The sequence below is a fragment of the Dromiciops gliroides genome, chromosome 5, assembly GCF_019393635.1.
Source record: "Dromiciops gliroides isolate mDroGli1 chromosome 5, mDroGli1.pri, whole genome shotgun sequence".
Taxonomy (NCBI): Eukaryota; Metazoa; Chordata; class Mammalia; order Microbiotheria; family Microbiotheriidae; genus Dromiciops; species Dromiciops gliroides.
In genome coordinates, this window is record NC_057865.1 from 66,036,507 (window position 1) to 66,056,260 (window position 19,754).

Genomic DNA, 19,754 nt, shown 5'->3' on the forward strand with positions numbered 1-19,754 from the left:
CCCTGCCCCCCCCCCAAAAAAAAGGAAACCAAATTAAAGAAATCTGAATTCCAAAAGCAAAAATGTCCCAATTGAGAATCTAAGATCCTAGAAATGGTTTCTGAGTTTAAAAAAAAAAAACTCATGAATTAACAAATTATTCCAACTGTGGCAAATTAATGTATTTCAGAAAACACAATAGGGCTTAGTATAGGAAAAACAATGGTATCCCTGAGTAGCTCACCTCTCCTGGAAATGTTTTGAAGGGATCAAGCCTGCTCTAGGATTGGCATCACCTTCATGTTTGGCTTGCCACCAGGTAGCATCATCCTGGCTCATAATCTGAAGGATATCTCCCTTTTTGAAAGAAAGCCCAGCTTCTTTACATGGAATTGCTTTATCCTCATAAGGGTCATAGTCAAATAGGGCTTTGATATACATCTATAAAAGGAAGAAGAGTTATTTGAATATTATTTGAAGTAAATATCAATATTAAATGCATGAAATTGGTCACATCATTCTTACTCTGATATTGAAGCCAGAATAAATTAGGAAAAATATAAGCAAATCATAATGCAGATCTGCTACTCAAATAAAGTAAAATGTCATATGGAATATATTGCAGTTAATAAGAAAAAACCCAACAGCTATAAGTAGTGATTACCTTGCCTTCTTTAGAAGGGATATCTTCTTTGATGCTTGGTATAATTTTAAATGTAATTGCTCCCTGAGACTGAGCCTGATAATAAAGAAGAATGAAATAGAATGAAATAAAGAGGTATTACATAAATAGATCTAAGATTTAATAACTTTGCAGCTTTAATACTCGACTATGTGATAATGAGGAAACTTTCTATAAAAACTCATAACTAGAAAAGATATTAAAGATTTGAAAAAAGTTTTAAAAAATTAATCATATCAACTTCATCTGTCTCTAATATATCACGTGTGATTTAGTGTTTATGTTTGACTACTCTTTAATCCTTAAAATATTTATAAACCACAAAATATTCTCAACATGTAAGAGGCAGTGAATATTGAAGGTGGTTAAACACTGAGTATATCTGGTATTATTGAAAGCAAAAGGGAAGTTACATGAAAGCTAGTTATTGTGAGCAAGAAAAGAGCTTGCAAATCAAAGGCTCACTACAGTTGAACAGAATCCACAAAAGCTTATTGACAAGCATCAACTATATGTCTCAATCAAAAATCTACCTACTTTCTGTGATTACATCTCATTGAATTAAAAGTGTTCATGTCATCAATGGTGAGAATCTAGCTCTAAAGGGGAAAAAACCCTACAAACTGAACAGGTCTCTATGAGTAATTATATAATCAGACTTTAATCATTTAATCATTTGATTCACAGAATTTTAATGATTTATTTAAAAGTATTTACATTTCATGAAACTTCCAAATGAGCCTTCATAGGTTTAAATAAAAATAAAAATCACAAATTATGGTAGTTCTTATGTAACACTATAGTATTAAACACATCAAGTGAATCTAATTTCAATCAACGAGCATTTCTGTTTACAATTAATTTTTACTACCTTTATATTCATGATGAATTTCTATTAAAACAATTTTGCTACTTACTAAAATCTGTATTATTTCCTCAGGTCTCTTATCTTCTACTGGAATTCCATTTACTTCCCTGAGTTCATCACCAACATGAATAAGACCTAGAAATCACCAACTTTGTTACAGTAAAAAGTATACTAAAATAGATAAGGAACTGAACTTTTAAAGTACCTAAGCAATTAAAGAAGAATCAGAATCCTCTATACCAATTTAAATTTAAGAAATGGGGGAGGAGGTAGGAGTGCATTAGTGGTGGCAGAGCCAAAGTGGAGTACAGACTGGGACCCATTTGAACTCTCCCAACATTAAATAACTTTAAAAACAAACAAACAAACAAAAAACACCACAAATCAAATTTTGGAGTGACAGATCCAACAAAAGGTCAAGAGGAAGACATTTTTATACCCGAAGACAACTTAGGAAGTCCAAAGGAGAGGTCTAAAACACTGAGGTGGGCACAGGCCCTAAGCAAGGCAGAAGCACCACCAATGGGTCTTGGAGGTGACTATCATAGCAGCAATAGCATCTTTGGGAGCTCTCTGCCCAGGGAAAGTAATGGGGGTCAGACAGCTGGACAAAAAGAGATTATAAGGAACCCTTGCTGGGAGAGGGTACAGCTGGGGCAGTCTGACAACTCTATTGCCCATAAAAATTTCTGGGTTACAGTTCCTAGGTCAAAAGGCGCACTAGTATATTTGTGGCTGTAGGGAAAAAGGGACCCTTGCTAGGTAAAAACCAGAGTACAAACCAGGAAAGCAATGACCACACCTCCCCCAGGATAATACCACTTTCTAATCATCAAAAACTAGTAAATCTCCAGAAATAGCTCTGAAAACAGCAGCATGAAAAAGCCAAAGCTTGGGGAAGTGCCTCCCCAACCCTAGGTGAACTTTAACACAAAGTTCAAATTGAAGAAATAGGCTGAGAAAATGAGAAAACAACAAAAGAATTTGACCATAAAAAGCTACTATGATTGCTAAAAGCCAAAAACATAAACTTAAAAGACAACTATATGAAAACAGCTACAACCAAAGCCTCAAAACAAAAAGAAAAACAAAAGCAAAAACAAAAACAAAAACCTAACTGGACCCAAAGCCAGGAAAAAATTCCTAGAAGAGTTAAAGTGTTAAGAATGGTAGAGGAAAAATTGGGAGGAAAAATGAGAGCAATGCAAGAAAATTATGAAAAGGGGAATTAATAGCTTGGTAAAAGAGGAAAAGAAAATTAGATAAAATAGTATCTTGAAAAATATAAGTGGCCTAATGTTAAAAGAGGTACAAAAATTCACTGAAGAAAAGAACTCTTTAAAAAGCAAAATAGGCCAAATGGATGAAGAGGTACAAAAAAATTGCTTAAAAACTAAAATTGGGTAAGTGAAAGCTAATGACTCCATGAAACATCAAAAAACAATAAAACAAAGTCAAAAAATGAAAAAAGAAAATTTGAAATATCTCATCAAAAACTCAAATGATGTTTTTGTCTGTTTTCTTTCACAACCTGGCTAATATGGTAATGTTTTGCATGACTACTCATGTATAACTTATAATGAATTGCTTGAGCTCTTGGTGGGGGAGGGATTGAAGAGAGGAGGAAGAGAATTTGGAACATAATTTTTTTTTTTAAAATTGATGTTGAAATTTGTTTTTACATGTAATTTGGGAAAATAAAAGTTCTAAATTTAAAAAATTAAAAATTTTTAAAAATCAAATGACCTGGAAAACATATTGAGGAAAGAAAATTTAAGAATTATTCAACTAGGGGCAGCTAGATGGCACAGTGGTAAAGCACCGGCCCTGGATTCAGGAGTACCTGAGTTCAAATCCGGCCTCAGACACTTAACACTTACTAGCTGTGTGACCCTGGGCAAGTCACTTAACCCCCATTGCCTCACTAAAAAAAAAAAAAAAAAAAAAAAAAAAGAATTATTCAACTACCTAAAGGTCATGATCAAAAAAATAGCCTAGACATCATACTTCAAGAAATTATCAAGGAAAACTGCCAATAGCTTAGTTGTAGAGGGTAAAATAGAAATGGAAAGAATCTACTACTGATCACTTCCTGAAAGAGATCCCAAAATGAAAACTCCCAGGAATACTATAGCCAAATTCCAGAACTCCCAGATCAAAGAGACGAGATTGTAAGCAACTAGAAAGAAACAATTCAAATACCATTGGAGCCATAATCAGGACCACAAAAGATTTAGGAGTAACCATCTTAAAGGAGCAGAGGGCTTAAAATATGACATTCTGGAAGACAAAGGAGTTAGGATTACAATCAAAAATCATATACTCAGCAAAATTGAGTATAATTCTTCAGGGGGCAAAAAGGATATTTAATGAAATAGAAGATTTCTAAGCATTCTTGATAAAAAGACCAGAAATAAATAGAAAATCTGATATTCAAACAGAAGATTCAAGAGAAGGATAAAAATGTAAATTGAAAGAATAATAATAAAGGACTCAATAAAGTTAAACTGTTTACATTCCTATATGGGAAAATGGTACTTGTAACTCCTAAGAACTTTGTCATTATTGGGGCAGTTAAGAGGAGTCTACGTAGAGAAAGGGGACAGGTGTGAGTAGATTGTATTGGGATGATTAAAAAAAAAAAGATGGAGAGCTGTACTGTGAGAGGAAGAATGAAGAAAATTACTTCACATAAAGAGGTATGCAAGTAAGAGATTTTTATACTGGAGGGAAAAATGGAAGGAGCGGGGCAGCTAGGTAGCACAGTGGATAAAGCACAGCCTTGAATTCAGGAGGACCTGAGTTAAAAAATGGAAGGAGGGGCACAGGTAGTGGCGGTGGCAGGCAATGTGTGAACCTCACTGATCAGAATTGGTTCAAAGAGGGAAGAATATGTATGTGCATGCACTCAGTTGAGTACAGAAATCTATCATACCTAATAGGGAAATAGGAGGGCAAGTGGTTAAGAAATATGGAGGGAAAATAAAAAAGAAGGTGGATTAAGGGAGATAGTGGTCAAAATTAAAACCAACATTCGAGGAGGGACAGAATAAAAAGAGAGAAAGATAATCAGAAGAAAATAAGATGGAGGGAAATACACAGTCAATTATTACAACTATGAATTTGAATGTGAATAGGATGAGCTCACCCATAAAATGGAAGCAGAGAGCAGAATGGATTTATAAACCAGAATCTAATAATAAGTTGTGTGTAAGAGAAACACTTGAAACAAAGAGGCACACACTGAGTTAAAATAAAGACTGGAGGAAAATCTACTGTGTTTCAGCTGAAGTAAAAAACACAGAGGTAGCAATTATGGTCTCAGACAAAGCAAAAGCAAAAATAGACCTAATTAAGAGATAAGCAGGGAAACTACATTTTGCTAATAGGTACCATAGAAAAAAATTTTACATCCAATTTCTCTGATAAAGGCCTCATTTCTCAAATATATAGGGAACTGAGTCAAATATATAAAAATAAGAGCCATTCCCCAATTGATAAATGGTCAAAGGATATGAACAGGCAGTTTTTCAGAAGAAGAAATCAAGGCTTTATATATGAAGAAATGCCCTAAATCACTACTGATTAGAGAAAGGCAAATTAAAACAACTCTGAGACACTACCTCACATCTATCAGAAATGACAAATGCTAGAGGAGATAAAGGAAAATAGATATATTAAAGAACTCTAGGTCAAGCAGTGTATTGATCTAACCATTCTGGAGAACAATTTGGAACTATGCCCAAAGGACTATAAAACTGTACATACCCTTTGATCAAGTAATGCTACTACTAGATCTATACCCCAAAGATTTCAGGAAAAGGATCTACATATACCAAAAAAGAAAAAAAAAGAAAAAGTATAGCAGCTCTTTTTGTGGTGACAAAGAATTGAAAACGAAGGGGATGCTCATTAATTGGGGAATGGCTGAATAAGTTGTGGCACATAACTGCGGAGTACTCTTCTGCTATAAGAAATTATATGGAGTGATTTCAGAAAAACATGCCAAGAACTATATGAACTAATGGAAAGTGATATGAGCAGAATTAGAAGATCATTTTGCATGGCAACAGCAAATTTGTAATCATGATCAACTGAAAAGACTTGGCTACTCTACAATGATCCAAAACAATTTTTTAAAAAAAGGATGAATTGGGGCAGATAGGTGGTGCAGTGGATAGAGCACTGGCCCTGGAATCAGGAGTACCTGAGTTCAAATCCAGCCTCAGACACTTAACACTTACTAGCTGTGTGACCCTGGGCAAGTCACTTAACCCCAATTGCTTCACTTTAAAAAAAAAAAAAAGATGAATGATCAATGATTAAAAAAAGGCTAATCACCTTCAGAGAGAGAACTGATATACTCTGAGTGTAAATTGAAATACAATTTTCTTGGCTTATTTTATTTTTTGTGATATGGGTCATGTGAAAATATGTTTTGCATGATTTCACAGTATAATTTGATATCATATTCCTTGCCTTTTCAGTGAGTGGAAGAGAGGTAGGAGGGAGGGAGAGAATCTGGAACTCAAAATTTAAAAAGAAAGGAGTGTGATGGGGAGGCTAGGTGGCACAATGGATAAAGCACCGGCCCTGGATTCAGGAGTACCTGAGTTCAAATCCGGCCTCAGACACTTGACACTTACTAGCTGTGTGACCCTGGGCAAGTCACTTAACCCCCATTGCCCCGCAAAAAAAAAAAAAAAAAAAAAAAAAAAAAGGAGTGTGAAAAATAAATAAATAAGTGGTGTGTTTTTAAGGACAGAGAGAGAGAGAGCGAGTGAGAGAGAGCACGTGCTTAAGTTGCTAATATCTCAGAAATAAAACCAGGCCACAAATAAAGGCAGTGGTAAAAAAGATAAAAATTTCATCTTGGGCTTAACTCAAGTAATGGTCATTACAATTCCCTCCTTCCCTCTTTCACAAAATTTAAAGAGATTGTATTCTTCAGATATTTGATTTTGTAAGAAACTAATATCCAAAAACGTATAAATATTTAAAGAATTAGAGAATGTTAGAGCATGTAATATAGCACCACCATTGTAGAAATACGAAACAGACCCACAGAGTTAAATTCCTTAACCAAGGTTAAAGAGTAAATATTTGACTCCAAGGTTTCCTATTCCAAGGCTGGAGCAATGCATGCTGCCTTACACACTTAGGATGATTTCATAAAGATCTTTAGGTGTTGTGAAGGTTGCTCATCCTTTAAATACAGTTTGGGAATAAGCAATCAAAGAAAAAAAGACACTGATATGATCTGGTTCAAAACAACTCCTAAATTATATCCACATTTCAGTTGATTTCCTTGATTATCTATGCTGATAACACAGATACATTGTGTAAATGCTACAGCTAAAACAATATGCCTTATCTTTGTTTTACTTGTATGAAATCTTACCACTTCTATCTGCAGCTCCTCCTCTCATAATTCTAGCCACAACGATTGCTCCAGTATGCTCGTCCTTCTTAATTGTAGCTCCCTAAAGACAATGCCCCCAAATGGGGAAAGATACGGAAAAAAAAAATGTTTTTGATGTTTATTTTTGTAGAAAAAAACTAAATGAATACAAAGAAAAATTACAGATTAAGTCAAAGATAAGAATGTTATATTATTAATAGTTTAATAACTGACATTAATTTTATATATCATGATCACTAATACTAAAAACTTGCATCTCATATCTATTTTCTGGATTTATAAAAGCAATTTGTAGACATTCTTAAAACCTATGCATTATTATAATCATTTTAGTATTTTTATTGTACATATACCTTCTAAAATACATTGATCCCTTTTTAACTTTGCATCACTGCTATTTCAAGCCCTCCCTCACCCAAAATGAAGTTCACCCTTTTGAAAAAGAAAAATAATAAAGAAAAAGCTTCCTGTTCAAGTGGTTACATCTAAAAAAGTATACAATATTGACTCTTTAGTTGGGTGTGGGGAACACACAAAGGTTTCACCATCTGCTCTTTAAGACTTTCACTGGCTTTTCAATGACTCAGAGTTCAATTTTCATTCAGTAATCTATATTATTGTGCTCATTGTGTATTTTTTTCTAGTTTTGCTTATTCTGTTCTGTATTCATTCACAAATATTTCCATGTTACTCTGAATTCCAATCTGTTATTTCTTATGGCACAATAATATTTCATTATATTAATATAGTACAGCTTTTTTCAGTCATTCCCAATCATTGGGCACCCAATTTATTTTTGGTTCTTTGAGCGCTGCTTTGACTATATTGTTATACATATAACCAGTAACAGAATTCTGGGTCAAAGAATACTGACAAATTAGTCTCTTTTCTTGCATGACTGAAATTGGGATTCAGAATGGTTGGGCCTTTGCAAATCTCTACCAATAGAAGTCTGTATGTCTGCTTTTCCATAGTACCTCCAACACTGACTATTTCCCTCTTTTGTCATGTTCATGAAGAGAAGAGGGTCTAGCCAGTGTAGAGGTGATGGCCTGGGTCAAAGGATTGGAGGTCAAGATGAGCATGAAAAATGGAGTTTGGTGTTTCAAGGTTGAGGCAGAGGTGGAATAACAGTAGATGGTGATCACAAAAGGGAATTTTAGAGTTCATGCATATGGAAATGATGCATTTGTAGAGTGGTGGCAAGATCAAAGTTATGACCTCTGTGTGTAGCTGAGGTGGGGTGGAGGAATAGGACATGTTCAATGAATTAGTTGGGGAACTGGGAGGTTGTAGGGTTATTTTGTTTTTGTTTTTTGGTGAGGCAATTAGGGTTAAGTGACTTGCCCAGGGTCACACAACTAGTAAGTGTCAAGTGTCTGAGGTTGGATTTGAACTCAGGGCCTCCTGAATCCAGGGCTAATGCTCTATCCACTGAGCCACCTAGCTGCCCTTGGGAGGTTGTGTTTGAGGAAGTATCAGGAGGTATGTTGAAATACCTTAGTATGAGAACTGGAGTGGGGAGGAGAGAATGACCATGAGGCAGGTCCTAAATTCACTAAAGATGGTAAGAGAATGTTCTAGTTTGTCAAGATCCTTTTAGAGCCTTATAGACATCTGACACATTAGCTTTTAAATCTGGGATGGTGACATACCATTAATAGATAGTAATTATCTTTTGAAAGATCTCTATAAATCACTTCAAATTTAATTCCCCTGAACTACATGCATCAGAGTAGGATATTTTTTTCCATACTGATTTGAACCCAGGTTAAATTGCTGATCTAAGGAAAAACATATATTTTCCTTTTTTAATTTGTTTTGATACTCATTTAGATCTTTAGTTAATTTGATTATGTGACAAAGAATAATAATGCTAACATTCAAACCTTAAGGTTTGCAAAGTATTTTACATTTGATATTTCATTTGATCTTTACAACAATGCTGTAAAAGTAGGCACTATAGTTATCTCCAAATTACAGATGAGGAAACAAACTGAGAGAGGTTGAAGGACTTGTCTAAGGTGACACAGCTAGTGAGTGACTGAGGAAGGTTTTGAACTCAGGTCTTGCAGACTCTAAGTCTAGTGATCTATCCTCTGTGCTACAATAATAATAAGTGCCTGCCAACTTGTTATCTTTGCATTAATGTAGCCAAATTTAGACTTATGCCAGAAATGCATTCCACAGAAACACATTCCACATATACAAATATGTCTATTAGAGGAGTCAAGGCTAGTCCTTTTATGTTTCATTATACCTGTTTTTTAATTATAGAAATGTGATTATTGGCAAATTCTAGAAAAATCCCACTTTCTACTGTGGTGTGAATTCTACCCCACCTAAAGGGCAGTATTTCAGGACTGTGATGCAATGTGGGATGACTTTTCCAAACTCTTGCTGGTTTCTTGGATGCCTTTTCAAGATTTCCTTGCCAAAAAATAACTGCTAGTATGTGTTGTTCTTGCGGCCTAGTAGTTCCATTTGTTAGCCTGTGAGCATCCAGACTTTGCCTTGCTCCATAAAATAAGAACGCTGAAAAACCTGCTTTATGATACTTTCCCTACCTATTGCCAGAAAATTAGAATATTCCTATGCCCACTAGGAAGTTACTTGATCCTAAAACATAAGGATAGTAGATACTCCTACTATTTTTGTATATTGGCCTAAGAAAAGACATTTAAGTAACCCATCAGTTATGCCTATTTATTATCATCTGAACTTATGAGTCTTCTCTGCGGACAGTAGCACAGTGTAATGGTAAAAGCCCTAGGCTAAAGGAGCTAATTAAGTACACTGGTACTAATCCTGACTTTGCCATTAGTTTATTGTGGTTTTAGTCAATTCATTTAACCTCCCTTAAACATCCACTATCCTAATCTGTAAACTCTTCTCTAGATGGGGATAGGAATAACATCATCCACCCTACAAATGCCATGAGAACATCTTGAGGATAAAAATTTCAGGTAATTATTATGAAAAGGAAGCTATGATCTTATGTAGTCACCACATTAGTCCAAACCCTGCTTGCCTCTCACCCGCACTATGACAGTAGCTTCTTGCCTCAAGTCTCTCCCCTCAAGTTCATCTTTCAAATGGTTGCCACAATGTTATTCATAAAACACAAGTCTGAATTTATCACTCCACTGTTCAAAAAGGATTTGCCTTCAGGATAAACTATAACATTCTATTTTTGGCAATTATCCTTCATAGTCTGACTCCTACCTACCTTTCCCAGCTGCTTACACATTGCTCCCCATCATTCACTCTACATTCCAGCCACGCTCACCTACTTGTTCCTTGTACAACACATCCCATCTCTGTGCCTTTTTTTATATACTGTTGCTATGATTAAATATTCAGACTATAATGTCATTTCACCCAAAAGAATTTTAACTCTCCAAGCTCAGGGATTGTTTCAATTTTGGTTTTGTATTCCTAGCATCTAACATAATGCCTGACACAGAGTAAGTATTTAATACTTTATGACTGATAATCATTAAGGCCAACATGGCATAATCATAAATAGATCATGCCAGTCTAATTTCATTTTTCTGACACTGCTAATATAGCAATAGAGCAGGAGGAGTACTGTAGATATAATCTGCTTATATTTAGGTAAAGTATTTGATGAAATCTCTAATACCATTCTTGTGTACGAGACACAGAAATTTGGGCTAAATGATTACATGAATTCAGAACAAGTTTTAGTTTAGATCCATTGATAGTTCTGTATCAACTTGGAAGCAAATCTCCAGTATAGTACACGAGGGATCTGTATTGCTCCCTGTGTTGTTTATAATTTTTATCAATCCTTTGGATAAAGACAGAGATGACAAGCTTTGCAAATGCACAGATAATGCAAAATGTAGATAACATACACTGAATGCTACTATGTGGTTTGAGAGAGATCTTAGTAGCCTAGAAATTTTAAAGGAATATATTTATTTTTTTCAATTATTGTTTATTATAAACATTTAATCATTTTCTGAGTTTCAAATTCTCTCCGTTCTTCCTCCCCCTTATCCATGCACAAAGGCAAGCAATATATCGGTTATAGATGTGAAAATCATACAAAACATAACTCCAAATCAGACATATTGCCACTCTACCCCACCCAAAAAAAGAAACAAAGAAAATGAAAAAAGAAAACGTGCTTTAGTCTTCACTTGGTTCATCAATCTCTTTCTAGAGGTGGAGAGCACTTTTCAAAATGAGTCCTTTGGAATTATCTTGGATCACTGCATTGATCAGAACAGCTAAATCTTTCACAATAGATCACTGCTACAATGTTGTTGTTACTGTGTACACTGTTCTTCTGGTTCTCCTCACTTCACTTTGCATCACTCATATCCGTCTTCCCAAGTTTTCCTGAAACCACCCACCTTATCGTTTCTTATAGCACAACAGTGCTCAATCACAATCATATATCACTTTTTCAACCATTCCCCAATTGATAAGCATCACCTCCATTTCCAATTCTTTATCACCACAAAAAAGGGCTGCTATAAATATTTTTGTACATTTGGTCCTTTTCCTTTGATCTCTTTGGGATACAGACCTAATAGTGGTATTGCTGGGTCAAAGGGTATGCTGTTTGGCACAGTTCCAAATTGCTTTCCAGAAAAGTTGGACCAATTCACAACTCTACTAACAGTGCATTAGTGACCCTATTTTTCTACATCCCCTCCAGCATTTATCATTTTTGATAGGTGTGAGATGGTACCTTAGAGTTATTTTAATTTTCATCTCTCTAATAAATAGTGATTTGGAGCATTTTTATGTGACTATAGATAGCTTTGATTTCTTCTTCTGAAAACTGCCTGTTCATATCCCTTTGACCATTTATCAGTTGGGGAATGATTCGGTTATTAAAAGTATTTGCTACTGGTAAAAGAAACAAACAAAATAAAACAAAAACTTGGAAGTAGATCAGTGAAATAGACCAGATAAGCAAGAAACAGAGGCCATCAAAATCAAACCTGAGGGGCATCTAGGTGGCGCAGTGGATAAAGCACCAGCTCTGAATTCAGGAGTACCTGAGTTCAAATCCGGCCTCAGACACTTGACACTTACTAGCTGTGTGACCCTGGGCAAGTCACTTAACCCCCATTGTCCTGCCCCCCCCAAAAAAGCTTAAAAAAAAAACACCTGAATTACCTATTGAAGGAATTCTTTTCTTTTTCTTTCTTTCTTTCTTTTTTTTTTTTGATGAGGCAATTGGGGTTAAGCGACTTGCCCAGGGTCACACAGCTAGTAAGTGTTAAGTGTCTGAGAATGGATTTGAACTCAGGTACTCCTGAATCCAGGGCCGATGCTCTATCCACTACGCTATCTAGCTGTCCCTGACTTCTTTTCTTAATAAAAAGAACTGCTGGAAAAACTGGAAAGTATTTTGGCAAAAATTTGGTTAAACCAATGTCTTCCATGATGTAACTAAAAAAGCTCAAAATGGATACATGACTTGAATTTAAAGGTCATACCATAAAAAACTGGATTGTCAAGTATATTTCACCACTATATCTACTCTTCTCAATTAAATAAGTGGTAGAAGAAATCACAAAAGATAAGAAATTTGACTAGAGAAAACCAACAGGCTTTTGAAGAAATAAAATTAATGAAGATAGAATCATAAAAGAAATAGTAAGGTGGACAAAATATCTGTTATCAAATATCACCTACAAAATCTAAGATATACAATATAAAATGAATTGACACAAATAAATAGAAGAGAGTCATTCCCCAGTACATGAGTGGTCAAAGGATATGAAGTTTACATAAGAATTGTACATTTTAAATAACATATGAAAACATGGTAGAAATCACTAATGCTCAAGAAAATGGAAATTTAAAAAAACTTTCTATATCATTTGATTCAAACTGGCAAATAATCAAACATTACTTCAAATAAATGATGGACATTTCCAGACAGTCTATATAATAAATTTGTTTGCTTGACTCTTTCTGACAGTTGCAAAAGAGAGCTCTTCTTTATTTAGGGGAGGATGTCATAAAGGCAGAGTTGGTAGGTAGTAAGAGTGGTGGAAAATTCAGAAGAAATAAAAGACCATTAATGAAACATTTAAAAAAATACACCATAAGAGAATAAAGGAAGTTCAGAAGGTGACACAAACAGGGCAATTTTGTTGTTACTATTATGTAAACATTTAAAAAATATGTACATAGCTTCTATACATAGTGGGAGTTCATTGTTTAACATACAATTCTTTTTTTATTCTTTGTATACTGGAATATATTCTTTTCATTCTTTTTGAATGTCTGTCAATTTTATACTAACAGAAAATTAAGTGGAGACCTGATTAAAAAACAACAACAACAACCCAACACACACTGATCTTTAAAAAAAAATTTAATCACAACAAAAAGACGGTACTTTTGAGAATCTGATAATGTGGGTCATATTCTAAATTTCCCAATTAAGATAAACTTTTGGTTTTAAGCTTTTTTGGAAAATTCATTCATTGGTATATAAACACAAATGTTCTTCTATGTCAATTAAAAATTAAGGAAGAAAGTTTCCTCATTGATATAATTTTACTTAATGTATGCTAACAAGTATCTTTTTCAATAACTTAAAAATATTTTAAAACTATGTTTTCCTGAGTAATGAAATCAGGTTGTATCTATATTTATTAGATTGTTTTGAAATTAGAGATGGCCAAACATTTTCTCATGTCTGATATAAAATTTTACAGGTAACATCAAATCCCCTTTCTTAAAATACACAGAAGGCTAAGAAGAAAAACAAAAACCCTATTCTTACACTGTTAACATATAGCGCATAAAAAGTACAATTTACATGTTATCTTTTTTTTTTTTTTTTGGCGGGGAAATGGGGGTTAAGTGACTTGCCCAGGGTCACACAGCTAGTAAGTATCAAGTGTCTGAGGCCAGATTTGAACTCAGGTCCTCCTAAATCCAGGGCCGGTGCTTTATCCACTGTGCCACCTAGCTGCCTCCTGCCATTTATTTATAAAGTATATTCTGCTCATATCAATTTGCCTCAAGAATACATCTGACTCCCATATGTATGTATTTGTACTTCACAAGTGGGCTACACCCTATATCTTGATACTGATTTCTGTCCTACTCCCACACCATCCACTCTGGCTAACCTAACCTATTGCTACCATTTTAATTGTGTGCCTTTGCACAGGTAAGTCCCTCCATACTCACAAAGCTCCTCTGTCTTACCTCTCCCTTCTGGAATCACTACCTGATTTCAAGACTCTGCTTAGACACTTGTCCTTCTATAAGGCCTTTCCTAATCCTCCCAATTGCTTATGCTCTCCCTGCTCCCCTTCCCACATTATTTTTTTAAAATTATTTGTTTATTTAAGTTTTCAACCTTTGTTTAGATAAGATTTTCAATTTCAAATTTTTCTCCCCCTCTCCCCTCCCTCCCTGCCCCTAGACAGCAGGTAATCTGATATATAACATTAAACATATTTCTGCATTAGTCATGTTATACAAGAAGAAGGAAAAACCTCAAAAAAGAAAAACAACAGCACCAAAAACAAAAGAAATAGTATGGTCCAATCAGCGTCTATATCCCACAGTTCCTTTTTTTTCTGGATTTGGAGAGCCTTTTCCATAATGAGTCCTTTGGAACTTTTTTGTACATTGGATTGGTGAGAAGAATCTAGTCTATCACAGTTGATCAACACACAATGTTGATGATACTGTGCATAGTGTTCTCCTGGTTCTGCTCATCTCACTCATCATCAGCCCATGTAAGACCCTCCAGGCCACGTTATTTTGTATCTATGATATATGTGTGTATGTGGTTCCGCCCAAGAGTTTGAGGCACTCTTAGGGACTTGTCCACAAGGTCTAAGCTACTGTATCTCTGGTAGAATTTTCAGTGTAGTTGCTGGCCTTGGGAGGGGGGAGAGTGGAGGGAAGGAAGAAAAATTTGGAACTCAAAAAAAATATCTTTACATGTAATTTGAAAATAAATTTAATTTAATTTAATTTTAAAAAACCAGCACAGTGCCTGGCATACAGTAGGCACTTACTTTAAAAAAAAAAGAATTTGCAGTGTGGAACCCAATGGGGATTCCAAGATAAGAACAGGGGTTTCCCTCAGGTATCACTGAGATTCACTGACTTTGTACTTGGAATTCTGGGGGAGTACCTCTTCTTCCAGCCATCAATCAACAAGGATGCATATTTGGTCCTGATAAAGTGTAGTTCTGCCCACATGGCAAACAGTATTTTAGCTAGAGAACCAGAGGTGTCAGCAACTATGGCCAAATTGCCCATCTATGCTAGGATATTAATTTTCCTACTATAATTATAAAAATTACACCCTAGCTTTGTCCTTGTCAGGGAACAAATAATCAGTTCTAATGTTGTTAAAAATTATGGGCTAAGAGGACAGCCCTTCCTCATCCCTGACTTGATGTTAATATCTGGTGTAAGGTCATCTCTGGTGTGGTCATGCTATGCCAATAGAGTCTTTGTATAACACTAATTGACTTTGTGCAAACCTGCCCATTTTAGTGCTTACCATACTGCTTTGGTTACAATACACATTTTCCTTTTATGTTTGGTTTCATCCAAGATGGATTGAAATAAGAAGTGATGCTCACTGCTGCTATCAATAGGCATGAAGCCCTTTGGATTCCTGTTGATACGTTCATTTGTTATATACCAATTGATGAGTCTTTTAGACAAGACAGAGGCATAGACCATACCCATGCTGTTTTGTTACCATGGGGAAAAGGCCTCCAATTGGAGGGGAGGTTGCCATAACCTTTTCTGTAAATTAAAATAGTTGTGGAAGACTGGTACTCCTTTGGGACATAACTGTTCTTATGTGATATAGTAAAAATACTAATTAAAATATGTCCTCTGGACTGATCTTCCTTAGGATCCGATGTTTAATGTTGTCCAGTCCTGCCACTATTTTAATCAGTCCCAGACTTTGACTGGGGTGATGGATCATAGAATGGGTTCCCTGAGTCAGTAAGAATGTCATGCTTCAGAATTCAAGTATGCATGACTGTAGAAGGGGTGGCACAGGGATGGAATCATTTTTTTAAGTATTCAAACAACATTACTGTGTTACTCTGGCATATTGGGGAGGCCTCATTAGTTACCTCCCTATAAGAACATGGGTGATTAGCTCTATACAGTTTCTGCAACTTGGCAGTTTTCTCTGTATGGACATAGCCCAAATTATATGTAAAATCCCTTTTCACTCTTTTGATAAAATGTATTAAGATGGCCTGAAAATCAGTACAGTTTTATAACAGTTAAAAGTTTTAATTTACTCATTCTGAAACATGGTTAATCATGGATTGATGGAATGACTACTCAGTGTTTTGTAATTTGAAATACTGCTATCAATTTCCTTTGTACATGCTTCACTTCCAGTTATTTCAATTTCAATGATTACATCACCACTCATACCTATTTTTGGCCTTGAAATATTGAATTTCTTTTTAGCTTCCTTACTACACCTACCTTTGTTAGACAATTTGCCTGTTCTGCTATTAAAACATTAGAATATAATTGCTAACTTTTCCAGGCTACCTATGGCTATTCTTGAGTAAGCAAGGAGAGACAGAATTTGCCTTGCTAACATCAAGGGAGATATACAAGATCTTTTAACTAAATGTGCAGTATGCAGGTATATTTCAAATAAGACTCCCATTACTAGTTGCAAGGTGGTATATATGTGTGTGTGTATATATATATATATATATATATATATCTGTGTTTCTTTGATGCTTTCTGCATTCCTTAATCATACAAAATATTACCTGAATCTACTGTAGCAAAAGTCAATCTACATCTATGGTATTTTCTTAAATGTTTGGATAAATCTCTGTGCCTTTTATAAAATTTTGTAATTGGGTCACAGATTTGGCACTTCAAACCTATAGCCAGTGGTAAATGTGTTATATGATTTTCTTTATTAATATCATCTTCATTTGAGGCCATTCTCTCAAAGCTGGTCTTAAATAATATATTTTCTAAGTTAATAGAGGTTAAAAATCAATATTAATATTTGCTAGTAACTCCTAATTAATTCCTACTGGTTTAAATTTTTTCTCTAAAATCTTTACCTAATATTCTTCTTCATTCTAATCCTAGCCACATCCCTAATAAAAAATAATCAATTACCTCTATTCACTAACTTATCCTTTATCCTATTCTGTCCCTTACTGACATTCCCTCAGTTTTCCACTACTACCTCCCAGAATTTCCAAAACTTTGTAGTTCTTAGTTTATAGTAAAATCCATATTAAAATCAATAACATTAACAAAGAACAATCTAATTGGTGACATCAACTATCATAGTAGGAGGAAAAAGGATAATCGAATCTTTAAATAGATCTGTAGATCGATTACAATAGCTCAAGAGACTATAAAAGCTGCCAGTAAATACAGACAATGATATGGATGTCATCTTCTTTATCTTGATTTTCTAAAATCACCATCACAAGTTTAAGTGACTGGTTTTAGCCTAAAGGAAAAGAACATGTCTCTAGGAATCAAGAGATTCTTAGGTTTCAAGCGCCTCTTTTGAGGTTTCTTAGCTGAGGGACCCAGGGGAAAGTCATATAAGCTTTCTGAGCCTTTCTTCATCGATAAAAATGGGAACAAAACAACTCATACCACTTATCTCATAAACTTGTTGTGAGGAAAGTGTTTTGCATCCTTCGAAGCAATACAGAAATGTGAATTGACTTTATTTTGAATTATATAGTTCTAGGGAAAATACAAGACAGCAGCATTAAGATAAAATGGGGGGGCAGCTAGATGGCACAGTGGATAAAGCACTGGCCCTGGATTCAGGAGTACCTGAGTTCAAATCCGGCCTCAGACACTTGACACTTACTAGCTGTGTGACCCTGGTCAAGTCACTTAACCCCCATTGCCCCGCAAAAAAAAAAAAAAAAAAAAAAAAGATAAAATGGGGAAAAAAACCCTTTGGATCTGACTTTTCCATGAGCTCTGTTTATATTTCACTAATAAATTCTGAGTAAGAATAATTGTGGTAAACTTACCAGTGGTTCTCTGTTTTTAACCAGTCTGATTATTTTTACTGAATCTTCCTCATCATCAATATCGTCAGGCATAGGAGGTAAAACAGGATCATAATTCTTCTGGGCCACAGTGTCATGTACAGAGAGCAATGCCTACAAAAAAATTTTACATTATTAAAATGTCAACTGTTATCCTTCAACAAAGGGGAAAAAAATCTCATTAAAGCAAACTCCACAAGAAACAAAATAGTTTGAAAAGAAGTTTTGCTGTAATAAGAAGACATCTACCATAAAGGGAATGTGCTCTAGAGGAAACAGGGTTTTGCTCCCTATAGTGTTCACAGGGTCACTGATCTAGAGGAAGGGACTTTAGAAGCCACCTAGTCTAACAGTATGATAAATAATTTTTCATCAATATTATTTTTTCATTTTGACACAGGCCTACCTATCACAGAGATTAAGTAAGTGGCCTTGGGTCACAGAGACAGTAAGAATAAAGTAGGAGGGCAGCTAGGTGGCACAATGGATAGAGCACTGGCCCTGGATTCAGGAGGACCTGAGTTCAAATCCAGCCTCAGACACTTAACACTTCCTAGCTGTGTGACCCTGGGCAAGTCAATTAACCCCAATTGCCTCACTCCAAACAACAACAACAACAACAACAACAACAACAACAACAAAAAAAGAATAAAGTGGGGTCCAGGTCTTCTTGTTTTAGAACCAGTTCTTGGAGCACACTGTAGTACTGAGGAGCTGGGTGTTCCTCCTGAAGCACCATTAACTGTAAATTCATAAGAACTAGAAGTAAAAAAAAATTATTATCATACAATATTTTCTTATCTAATTTACTCTAGCAAGGGGTCCTCTTTCTTTGTTGTTTGATTGTTCATTTGACAGTATTAGAGAGAGAATAATTTCTATCCCTTGTCACCAAATGGTAGTATGAGAAGTATGAAATTTTTATTTCCTATTTTTAACAAGAGTCATGAGGGCAGCTAAGTGGTGCAATGGATAGACCACCGGCCCTGGATTCAGGATGACCTGAGTTCAAATCTAGCCTCAGACACTTGACACTTACTAGCTGTGTGACCCTGGGCAAGTCACTTAACCCTTAATGCCCCCCCCCAAAAAAAAAGAAATGAAAAAACAAGAGTCATGGCACAAGGCAACCACTATGACTAGCTTGTCTTTATCTATCCCCTTCTATTTGTGGGAGGAACCACAGGGGACATAGTAAGTCCTTTCCAACCAAATCACTAAGTTACAAATCATAGATATGGAGCGTTTTTTAGATATGGCAAAGGTTAGGGTGAGAGGGGGGCTAGAAAACTCCTATATTAAAATATTGTAGTAAAGACTTTAGGGACTAAATTCCATTTCCCACTCCCCAAATCCAACAAAGCACTAATGGTCTAGATCAAGCTAAAATATGGAAATACCCCCAAGAAGTTTAGATTAAGTATTATGTGAGTTAATCTTAGACCGCATCCAAGAATGGTTTATTATAAATTGTAATTACATATAGTTATCCCCATGGTATGGATAGCCCCTAAAGGCAAATTTACAGTTCAGCTCTAATGTGTTTTAATTTTAGTGAAAGACATGCAATTCAATTCAGGCATTCATTGTAAAGGCATTTAGCCTAAACAATCTATAAGAGCCTTGTGAAAGGATACCAACTTGATTAATTAATTAATTGGGGTGGGTTGGCCTAGATCTTAATTAATGAATTAAAGGTCCAAATGATTACCTATAGTAATGTTTTGAATGATGATCTAAGTC

General features: G+C 35.2%; 1 protein-coding gene across 5 annotated transcripts in view; it reads right to left on the reverse strand.

Moving 5' to 3' along the window:
- The window catches only part of MPP7 (MAGUK p55 scaffold protein 7), a 229,527-nt gene that overhangs the window by 61,981 nt on the left and 147,792 nt on the right, over nucleotides 1-19,754 (reverse strand). For all 5 annotated transcript variants that reach the window (XM_043967389.1, XM_043967388.1, XM_043967387.1 and 2 more), the window contains 5 exons: nucleotides 17,994-18,125; nucleotides 6,931-7,012; nucleotides 1,579-1,664; nucleotides 644-718; nucleotides 224-420 (listed from right to left, as the gene is read on the reverse strand). In XM_043967389.1, the coding sequence (XP_043823324.1) occupies nucleotides 224-420; nucleotides 644-718; nucleotides 1,579-1,664; nucleotides 6,931-7,012; nucleotides 17,994-18,125 (572 nt within the window). The remainder of the gene's footprint in view (nucleotides 1-223; nucleotides 421-643; nucleotides 719-1,578; nucleotides 1,665-6,930; nucleotides 7,013-17,993; nucleotides 18,126-19,754) is intronic.